Source organism: Diabrotica virgifera, chromosome 2, assembly GCF_917563875.1.
Source record: "Diabrotica virgifera virgifera chromosome 2, PGI_DIABVI_V3a".
Lineage (NCBI taxonomy): Eukaryota > Metazoa > Arthropoda > Insecta > Coleoptera > Chrysomelidae > Diabrotica > Diabrotica virgifera.
In genome coordinates this window covers 414,855-426,981 of record NC_065444.1, presented here as the reverse complement: position 1 = coordinate 426,981, position 12,127 = coordinate 414,855, and the positions used below count along the sequence as shown (strand labels likewise).

The 12,127-nt window shown below is 32.1% G+C and overlaps 1 protein-coding gene across 2 annotated transcripts in view; it reads left to right on the top strand.

Moving 5' to 3' along the window:
* LOC114335670 (uridine-cytidine kinase-like 1) overlaps nucleotides 1-3,056 on the top strand; it is a 65,748-nt gene extending 62,692 nt beyond the window's left edge. For both annotated transcript variants that reach the window (XM_050643280.1, XM_050643281.1), the window contains 2 exons: nucleotides 225-370; nucleotides 2,624-3,056. In XM_050643280.1, the coding sequence (XP_050499237.1) occupies nucleotides 225-370; nucleotides 2,624-2,941 (464 nt within the window). In that variant the 3' untranslated portion in view covers nucleotides 2,942-3,056. The remainder of the gene's footprint in view (nucleotides 1-224; nucleotides 371-2,623) is intronic.
* Nucleotides 3,057-12,127: the final 9,071 nt, after the last annotated feature.

Sequence of the window (12,127 nt, the reverse complement as noted above, 5' to 3'; positions counted from 1 at the left end):
ACGATATTTTTAAAATTATTTATACAAAAAAATTGATATTGTTTAAACAATTAATAAACAATTAGCGGCTAAATCGGTGAGTAGAATTTTTTACCTTACCATGTATATAGACTAACAAAAGCTTGTTTGAATTATTCCGAAACAGTGCATGTTTTCGTTCTCTATTGACTCTCCTACTCTGTAAATGCACAAAACACAACTAAAAAGGACTTTGTTTCTTCCAGGTAAAAAGATGGCCACTAGTAATATATGTGGCGTTTCAATTTTGAGAGCAGGTGAAACTATGGAACAAGCAGTATGTGATGTATGTAAAGATATCAGAATAGGAAAAATATTAATACAGACTAATCTACAAACTGGTGAACCTGAAGTAAGTTAAAATTACAATATTTGTAAGATAAAGTTCGTCACGATTTGTCCTTGTGATTTTTTTAATATTGATTTCCTCTTCTTAAGGTGCCATCTTCTTTCGAAGGTTGACGATCATCATCACTATTTGTATTCTGTTAACGGCTGCTCTAAAAAACTGGTTCATCATCATCATAAGTGGCTCGACAATCCGTTGTGGATCTTGGCCTGCTCGCAAAGAAGTCGCCACACCTGTCGATTCCTGGCAACTTCCCTCAATCTTCTGACGCCTAGAATCTTTAGGTCTTCTTCCACATCATCAATCCATCGTCTTCGTGGTCGTCCTTTACTTCTTGTGCCCTCTGGTTTTGAAAATGTCAATTTCTGAGTGTATTCGTGATCTGACGTCCAGCCCATCTAAGTCTAGCACGAATTTCACAATAGCTGGATCGGTGTATGACTGATACAGTTCAAAGTGGTATCTTCGACGCCATAGCCCATTTTCGTTTACGGTCCCAAAAATCTTTCTAAGAATTTTTCTCTCAAAAATACCAAGAAGTCTGTAGTCGTTTTGAGATAAAGTCCACGTTTCAGCCCCATACGATATATATCAAAACAGGTCTTACTAAGTTCCTGTATATATTGAGCTTTACAGTACTTTTTATATTTTTATTTTTTAAATATTTCTGGAGACCGTGAACAGTTCTGTGTGCTATTGCTATGTGTCTTGTTATTTCGTCGCTTGTCGTGTTTATTGAGTTCACTAGCGATCCAAGATATGTAAATTCCTTGACTTGCTCAAATGTATGGTTGTTCATTTGAATTTACTGTTAGATATTTCGCCATGAGAAAACCATAAGGTCGGCCGAAATAAAAACAGAACTGCTATCGGCTCAAGGTCCCAAGCTATTACTAGCATACGCAGATGATATTGATCTCGTTGGAGATTCCATCCTATCCATAAACGACATTTTCAATAAGGTGGACGGAGCAACAAGTGAAGTAGGGCTGAAGATTAGTGAAGAGAAGACGAAATATATGTGTATAAATAGAACGACACGAAGAGACAGGATAGGACAAAATGTGACAGTCAACACCTTCAATTTTTAAAGAGTACAATGTTTTAAGTATCTGGGGGCCGTAAGCACAGCTGACAACGATGTTACTGAAGATAATATAAAAGACAGACCCCAATAGACAAATCTCTGTCTAATCTCACTGGATAAGCTTATAAAATCAAAAAATCTTACAAGAAGTTCCAAGATCAAAATCTATAAATCCATCGTCAGACCTGTACTAACATATGGATGCGAAACGTGGACCATGACCAAAGCAAACGAAGAAAAGCTTTTCGAACGAAACATACTTTAAAGTATAGGATACTTCGACTCCTAAAGTATAGGATCAGAACCAATATCGAATTAAAAGAACTCTACAATGACACCGATATTGTCCAAGAAATTATATCACAGCTACTAAGAAGGGCAGGCCACGTGCACAGACTTCATAACGAGAGACTTGTAAAACTGGTATGGGAGGAGATTCCTACAGGCAAAAGACCAGTTGGACGTCCCAGAATGCGATAGAGAGATAACATCCAAGCAGATCTCCGGAAAATGAACATTCCATTTGACCCTAGCTAGGTTGATGGAAAACCAAACAAATTGGAAAAAAGTTATACAATTAGCCACGTTGTAGCCAGCCACGGTTGTAGCGTTACATGATAATGGTGTTAGATATTTCGGGAGTTTTTAGAAACTAACATATATTTGAGGCCATGAGAGCCAGAGTGGCCTAACTGATTTTAACATTACTTTACATAATTAAAGAAAATGATCAGAAGCTCTCAATGTCCGATTGTTTTAGTAATTGTATGTTGACCAATAATGATTCTAGGTCAACATAAAACTACTAAAACAATCGGACATTATTAGCTTCTAATCATTTTCTTTGATTATATAAAGTAATGGTAAAATCAGTTAGTCCACTCTGGCTCTCATGGCCATTTGGTTTTTTCTTCGTTTACCACCCACAAGTCCTAATTCACTTGCCACGTCCGCAAGCCTTGTAAAACACTGCACCATGTCTCTCATACTTCTGCCCACTATTACTATATCGTTCTAAAGTCTAAAGGCACGTTGAAAAAGCAGACAGTCAGAAGTTCTTCCATTGGATGTTTGCATCCTGATCTCCTGACCTTGCTGTTATTAATTATAGCTGATTAAATAATACTGATTTACACATTATTTAATATTGCTATTCGTTATTGTTTCAGTTGTATTATTTGAGATTACCCAAAGACATCAAGGACTACAAAGTAATACTGATGGACGCTACCGTAGCCACCGGTGCAGCCGCAATGATGGCCATCCGAGTTCTATTAGACCACGATGTTCTGGAAAGTAATATATTAATAGTATCTTTACTAATGGCCGAATCAGGAGTGCAATCGATAGCTTATGCCTTCCCGGAGGTTCAAATAGTCACTACAGCCATCGATCCCGAAATCAATGATAAATTTTATGTATTACCCGGCATCGGGAATTTCGGCGATCGATATTTTGGAACGGAACCGTCAGAAAACGAAATATAAGACTGGATGGACATCATCATCAGGACATTTTCAAATTAAGAATAAAGGTTTTTTATGTAATTGATTTTGTGTATATATGTTTCAAAATAAAAGGTATAACTTATTGTTATCTGCATATACTTTGTTTATTTATGAATACTGTAACGTTGTCGTTGTATTTGATGATCCAGGTAGAGTCCTTTTCATGAGCATTTTTCAGTGCGTCACAGTTTTTCGATTTCTTTCTAACGCATTAAGTGGCAAGTGACAGAAAAAAAGGCACGTCTGTGATTACAGACATTTATAACATTTATTCTAGTTATTCTAGTTGTCGATAGATGGCGCTATAATCGAAGAAAAAATTATTTACGAATTATATAATATATCTACGAATATAATCTGTACAATTTTTTTTCTCTGATTCTGGCTTTGGTTTAGAACTAGAACCTTTAGCCACGTAATTGTATAACTTATCACTAAGTCAGGGGAGTAATGTGTAGTGTATGTGTTGAGTAAGTGTCTTGTTACTTTGCAAAGTCGACGTCATTGTCTTTGCAAAGAGACGCTAATTGTTTCCGAACGTCTGCGGTCCCTCCGGTGAGTACCGATCCCACAAGGACAGAAACTATTTTTCATTTATTAATTTATAATAAACGAAAAATTTCTGCCCCTGGTAGGATTCGAACTCCCGACCTTTCGTTTCAAAGGTAGGCGCTCTTACCACTGCGCCACAGAGGGGGTATCTGTACAATTTATGACTATAAAAATCAAAGAAAATACCATTTTATAAATGCAATAAACACAATTGATTTGTTTTTAGAATAAATGGTATAAATGTATATTATCACGAACTTACCTTTTTTTCTATCATGTGACGCACTGAAAAATGCCCATGAAAAGGACCATACAACGATTACTTACAAACATAAATATTGCTTGCTACGCAATATGGCATAAATATCAAGATCGAAAAAGCCAAGTAAATATGGTCTTCAGTAAAAACATGACACAATGGGGAACTTGCATAAAAATTATATTCCAGAAATATTACTGATAAACGTTATATAATGCTGTTTAAAGAAGCCCAGTTTACAAAAAAAGAATGTGTGTGTACTTTGTAAGCACGTAAGAAATTATACTTCTATTATATGATTTAAACGAAATTAATATACTTTTTATTTATATTTTGTTTAAATATTAAACTAATTTATACTTACTACTTCTCAAACATTTTTATTAGAACAGTGCCAAAAATTAAAATAATAAAAGAATAAAACACACACAAACACATTAAACAAGCCACAAACGAACATTTTTTTAACTAAATACGTATTTTCTGAAAATACAATTATATAATAAATATACTTATAATCATAAAATGTATTAAAAAAAACAAAAAAGAAAGTTTCTATTGGGACTCGAACCAGCGCTGATAAGCGCGGTTGGTATTGGAATTCATTCGCCTTCAACGCTTAGCCACGGACATTATGTGTCATTATTTACGAAGATCGACTAACTAAACGGATTAAACTTGTGATATTTTGATATTTTGAAAATTGATCAAATTATTTTAATTTTGAATTGAAATGATTTAGAATTGAAAAAATACAACAAAACATAGAGTAAGAAATCAATATATTAGGTGAATATTGATAGAAATTTTGATGGTAATCAAATTATATAAATAAAAGTATTACATACTATGTATTTTGGCAGATCAAATAGGTAGGTTTATACCCATGATACATTAACAATTATTACGTACCTGTTGCTTTTAAAAACTATTTAAAAGTCACTACAATATTATAAACTTTTTTGTTTCTGTCCTCACAACAATAAAACTAATATATTACACATTTGTTTACCTTTACCTCCAAACCACATCTGTCCTACAGCTGCCATATCGGATAATTTTTGACATGTCATTTGAACATCCAATCAGAACAAAGTTATAATGCGCATGCGCCGGGCTGATAGGTTTTAACATATAAAAATTCACCCTCTATCGCCGGTAAAGAAGTATAACTTCAAAAACTCATATTTTATTATTATGAAATAAATATAAGCAATTAAAAACTGCAGAATTTAAATTAGTCTTTCAACGGGCGGAATCGGTTGTGACGTCAAACCGCTCGTTGGTTTTCCCTATAAACCGGTGAAAGCAATAAGTATGGCAACGCTGCCATGCTGTCAAGATTCCAAGATTGTCAATATGGCGAATGGCGGCTGGGAAGGGGAAGTAAACATAAATGTTTTATATCAGGCAGTATTAGCCATGACCCGGAATCTCATATGGAAAAATTGGGGAATTTCCCCCACCACTTCCACACCGCTCAGCTAAATAAAGAGAAACGACAGCCTTTCTCGCTCACGAAGACTTTAACCAATCATTTATGTTAAAACACCATACCTGAATGTCACAAATAAAATAATCAAACGAGGCTTAACTCGATTGTCAATTCTTCAAAAGTAATGACAGCTAGAGTTAGTGCAAGTACAAATAATTTTCTATTAGTTTACAGTTTTTATTGTATTATCTGTAACGATTTATTCTTAGTAATTTCAATTTCAGTTGGTTCCTTATCCTTCGTTTATAAAGTGTAGTGTGTAGTTTTGTTTTAGTTGCGAAAGAACTTTGGTGTTGTGTTAATAAAAAAAATAAACATGATTTATTATTGTTGTGTACAAATCATAAAAAAGTTAGAAAATGCATAGGTAAATGGTAAATAGTAATTAGTTTATAACTGTTTTATCTGAAACAACGAATAAATACACGTACATATATTTAGAAAAAAATTGTCTAACTTTTTTATATCCCTTTTCCTTACTAAATTTGACAGCAAAAATAACATATTTTGCAACTTGAGAATTCCGAATAATTTATGAGTATTACTTAGATATTATTTAAATAAAATACTTTAACAAGCTTAGTAAGTTTTGGTATTTTATTTTAATAATATAGGTGAGATTATTTCTTGTAAAATATAAAGATATTTTAATTAGTAACGAAATTGCCCGCAAGAGGCGCTAAACGGATAAAATTAATGCTTGTCCATTTGAATTTCCCGCCAAATGGTGATTAGTTAACACATCGCTCGCAAATGGCGTAAGGAACCAAATTTTTACAGTGAGTTGCCTATCTATCTGGTAATACTATATTATTTATCTATGGTATTAGCCAATGAACTGTCAATACGGATGGAATGGCCATGTCCCATTCAAATAGTGAAGCAAGATTGACACCAACATACAAGAGAGAGGTCCTAGAGAGAGACAGACAAGGTGGTGGAAACTTTGACAGGCCGTGTAATTTGAGTTGCCTATATAAATGGACCCGATTGAATCAGTATTTACTGTTCGTTGAATATTTTAACTTGGCTAAGGCCTAATGCTGATTGGCAGTACATATTTCAAAATTCAACCACTTTTCTGTATTTAGGGGATAAATAGAGTACACAGTGCCATACTTGGTGTTTAAATACTTTTCAGAATTGTTATTTGTATTTATCAAAACAAATACCTACTTTCCTAAAGTATTTGGGAGTTAAATAGTTTTAAAACTGTTTAAATGCTAAATTAGTGTTTTATATAAAGTGAAGAAGTCCTTGATTATGTTATTGTTACTTTTTTTTTCAATAATTTTACGTAGGTATATACATACAATTTATTCTATTGTAACTAAACTCCCACAATGCATAAACACTTTTAGGAAACGGTTCCAACAGGTCTGTTAAGGGTAATAGCATTGTAATATGTAGTAATAAATTTGCTGAATTAATATTAGTTTCACCTCTGTGTTCAATATTTTTAACTTTCGTGTGCCACTTCTTAAAAAAAGCTTTATAATAAAGAATTAAATTCGAAAAAAGCGTTGTTGCAATGTGTGTGGCCTAACTTAACTGTGGCATGTTAATTTAAAAACTGAATAACATTTTTTATAAAATTTTTGAATATATTTGCAGAACAATTTTAACAGCTGTTTTTAATATAGATTTCAATCCTCTACAAATAGTCTCTCATGTCTTTTGATGTAAAATATTTATTACTACAACCTTCAACTATTTACCGTCTACCACTATGAATTTGTTTGTTTACGAAAGGTGGCGATTATCTTCCCTCTTTCCCTGGCTATTGCTCTCATTCTGACCGCATTAAATCCCTTCATTTGTATTTAAATACGTCAGAACTCTCTTTTTCATTAAAAGAAGTACTGGTTTTAGTCTTTGCTTTTGGCATATTCTATTTTGTAGGTTTTAGAACTGCGCCATGATATATATGTCATTTTATTGTGTATCACTTAATGACAATGACAAAAAGACAGATTAAAACCAGTACTTCTTTAAATGAAGAAGAGAGTTCTGACGTATTTAAATACAAAAAAGTATTTAAATTTGGAAATACTGCCCCATCAGCCCAGTTAAAAAAATATGAGGTCCATTTCCCCGATTTAAGTTGATATAGGCAACTCAAATTACACGGCCTGTCAAAGTTTCCACCACCTTGTCTGTCTCTCTCTAGGACCTCTCTCTTGTATCGTGGCTGCATTAGTTGTCTTTGTGCCTATTCCATCCGTATTGACAGTTCATTTCATTGGTATTAGCACGTATTAGGTTCTTAATGTGTTTTAGTGGTTTTAGATTATTTTAGTTGCGTTTCTTTATAATTTTGTGTTGTACAAAGAATAATTTAACATTTTCTCTGGAAGTATTAATTTAAAAAGATAATATGCCCTATTGGTGTTGTTTTGAAGAGTGGAATGCAAAGTAATCCTAGTTCACTTTTACACTGCAACAATGGTTAAATGCAATAAAACGTAAAGGTTTTACTGGCGAAATGAAGATTGCTCCTGTCTGCTCTAATCATTGTATATCTGGTAAGTTACAACATTAACCATTTTTGAAGATGTTAATAACATTTTACCATTTAACCATCCACATTGGAGTATATAGAGCAAAGACAATTATGTTGGTGGGGACATCTACAACGAATGAAAGAAACTAGACCAGTTCGAAGAGTATGGGAAGCAAAAATATCAAAAAATAGGAAGAGAGGAAGACCCAGACAAACATGGGATAAAGCAATAGGAGCCATTCTGCAAAAGAAAAGATCAAACTGGACAGATGCCAAAGCGATAGCACAAGACAGAAAAGAGTGGAAAAAATTTGTATATAGATAACTGATACTTTTATAGAATTAATGAAATTAATTTTAGAAATGTAGAATTAGATGTAAAAGTGTAATTTGTAAGTACCTATGTAAAACTAGATATGTTAATTTGGTAGATTAATGTTGCAACCCTACACCATTGTATGGTAGAAGGGATATGATTATATATATATATATATATATATATATATATATATATATATATAATAGCATTTTAATCTTATAGGAAGACCAGCCAACTTAATGGATAATAACAATCCAGATTGGGTTCCTTCAATAAATATGGTGTATAAACACAATGAAATGAGTTCCCCAAAATCTAAAATGGAGCTGTGCCAAAGTAGAATTAAAAGGAAAAAGTTACCTACAAGAAAAATTGCCTTTTTTATTCCTATTGAAATGATTTATTCTAATGAAAGGCACTGGACTGTCTTATATTCTGCAAATACTAGGTAGGTAAATGATCTTACACATTTTTCATTAATGATTGTAGGTTACTGTTACTTCTGTAGATTTAGAAACAGTGGAAAATGAAGAAGCTACAGTCGGAAAAATGAAAGAATACCCATGAACGAACATATAAAACACGCTGTATTTTCCTGTCACCGTGTCACAAAGAAAATTGTCGAGTGCAAGTACATGTAACAATAATTATTACATGTAGGTACTTGCGCTGGCCAATTTTTTGTGTGACACAGTGACGAGAAAATACAGAGTGTTTTATGTGTTCGTTCATGGGTATTCTTTAATTTTTCTGACTGTAGTTTAGTAGAAGACAAGATTTTGCCAAATAGTAAAAACTGTCAAACAGATATTACAATGGAAAAATTAACTAATACATTTATGTCATTAACATTAACACATGAGTTAAAATATCAGCTAAAGAAACTAGCTTTATCTTGTGAAAGTATAGAAAATGATGATGTCAAAACTAAATATTAAACTGGTTTAGCCAATTACAATGTTTCTAAGATAGTTTTAATAGTTATTTATGATATGTGTTAAAAGTACAATTTTAAGGCATGCATGGGAAGCTTTGCTCATTCTGCAATTCACATGAGTGCCTTAAATATGTACTTTTAACACATATATTATACAATATTTTTTTACAAACGGTAAAACTGCAGTGCAAGAAATTCATTTTTCAAATGGCACAAATTGTACAATTAATATTAATGTTAATAAATGCTTTCAAATCTTTGCTTTCAAAATTTCTCATTTCACTTTTAACTGCAGTGCCTTAAAACTTTTAATGCACCCAGTGCTTTAAAGTGGCATTTTTAAGGCTACTATGGAGTGCTAAAATTGCATTTTTAACACGTTTCCAAACTTATCAACTTACAACAAAAATACTTTGTATATAATGTGCCTTAGGTTAAAAAATTTTGTGTTCTGGCCTGATAGAGACATTTTAAAGAAAACTAAGTATGCCAAATTCATTTAAAAATAATCTTTTCATGGAAACTTATAGTAAAGAATAAAAACAAATCTTAAGTGTCAATACCGCAGCTGTCAACTAGGATTGTAACTCAATGGGGGTGTGGTAGCTATCACATTATCACATCATAACTTATCCTAAAAATTTGTGGTTGGAAATTAGTGGTTTTTGCTGTTCTTTTTGGTTTGTTAGTTTTGATCTGGATCTTTTTTGTTTAAACTATTATAAGGATTATAAAATCTGTTTTCAATTTTCTTTATTCTTTGTTTTCTTGTACCTGTGCTAGGTAAAAGACAAGATAACTAGAAATAATATTGGTGAATGAATAACAATAAATCTATCTAGAGTATGAAACGAATTATTTATTGTTCTGAAGCCAGTTCTTTGTGGAATTTTTGTAATTAACTATTCTAATTGGGAAATAAGCCACAATTTAACTTTAAAAAATAATTTTATTAATGTTTCGACTTCCACATCAGATGTCGTTGACAAAATACAAAATATTCATTATTATTATTATTTTTGCATATATATAATAATATTTAAATGTAAATAATATTTCTTCTGATTGTTAATTGTAAAGGATACAAAAATTACCATTTATTTAATTTTTTTTTTAGAATCAGCTGAGAGAAGTGGTCTACAAAAAACCAGGCAAAAGGCAAAAGAAAGGTTTACAAAGCAAATGTGACACTTTTTTCAGAAATATTTGGGAATATCAGTAAATTACATTAAAAAATGTATGAAAAGATTTTGTGCAATAAAAATGTTTATATTTATCAAGGATGTATTATTTGGTATGGACACATATCGTCAGTGATGTGACAATACATCCTATCTGTTTTTTCATGAGTTTTGTAAGAAAGACTCAAAACTTGTTTTAAGGTCCCCTCCTGTTTTCATATGATATTTTTGACTTATTTTGTAGTAAATTAAACTATATATTTACTACAAAACAAGTCAAAACTTATACATATGAAAACAGAAGGTGACTTTAAAAATGTTTTTCGTCTCTCCTATAAAACTCATGAAAAAACAAATAGGAGGTATTGTCACATCAGCAAGGATATATTTCTGGTATATCGAGGGAATGTCTAAAAAATATACTTTGAAAGTTTAAAGAACATTCGTGGACATTCATGGAATGTTCCAATATGACATTCAGGGAATGTTGAAAATGCTGACACAAGATTGTCCTGGGATGTTCAGGGAACATGCTTTTGGGGATATTCCAGGAATTTTTTCAATGTGCTGTGTGTACCTTCTAGAAACATACATGGAATGTTTTGGTGTTAGCGCCGGACTCCACTTGCGATTTGTAGTTGTGAAGATTGAACACATTGTTTCAAATAAAAGTCAATCCATTTGCGACTAAATAATCATGGATTGACTTGTATTTTAAACAAAGTGTTCAAATGCGCGAATACAAATCGCAAGTGGAGTCCGGCGGTTAGGGTTACTTCCTCTTCGGCATTATTATGTATTATACTACAGAAATCAGGAACTTCCCTTCTAAATATATGTATGCCTCTTGGCCATCAAACAAATTCTTCCAACCATTATTTTAATGTTTGCCCTTTCCATGCTGTAGCAAACTTAACAAATTGTTGATTTCAAATTGTAACAGTTAAGTTTTGCAAAGTATGCTGCCCTCTTGTATCTTCTGTGTTATCTTCATCATACAATTACTTCATCTAAAAACTTTTTGTGATATATTCGTTTGGTTGTTAAAATTATTTCCTGATCCATGGGTTGAATAAGCGATGTTGTATTTTTTGGCAATATAATATATTTACACATTTATGTAATTCATTCAAAAAATGATAACACATTTGTATACAGCATGACCAGTTTCACTTTGTATTTGAGAATTGGATGTGAACTGGTGTTGACATTCGGTTTTTCTAAATTTTATTTTGGTAACGTCACGCCAAGTCAAATGCCTGCACGGTACCAAAATAAAATTCAAAAATAATTGAAAAACCGAAAGTCAACAACAGTGCACATCCAAATCTCAAATACAAAGTGAATCTGGTTATGTATATATATAAAGTATAATGTAGGTATGTACCTATGATCAATTTATGATTAATAAAACCACTTGCACTATGATATTAGTTTGATTTGTTTTTATTAAATTACTTTTACTGTGTTTGACCTTCCCCTAAATGTATCTAATCCCTAGATACATTTGGGAATCTGGTGTAATTGTGAAACAAAACAAAATAAATGTTACTTGCATATATTTTATTCAACATAATATATTGCATATAGTGAAATACTAATAAGATGAAATATCAGGTTCCTACCAACCATTTCCTTAAAAACATATTTTTCTAAAACCAAACAACTGAATGGGTCTGCTGAATAACGTTGTAAGCGCCATATTGCTTGTTTTTGAGAAGTCTAAGCTTTAAAATTGTGATAATGGTGAGTTTATACATTTTAAGGGTGACTAATGTAGTTTGGCAATAATGAAAAGTCACATTCTAATGTTCTGACAGTTCTCTTACGTCAAAAATTTTGACCTACGTAATATCGCTTTTGTAGTAAAAATACTATATAAACGGCATTCCAATTGAAAAAGAATAAAGTCACAAATA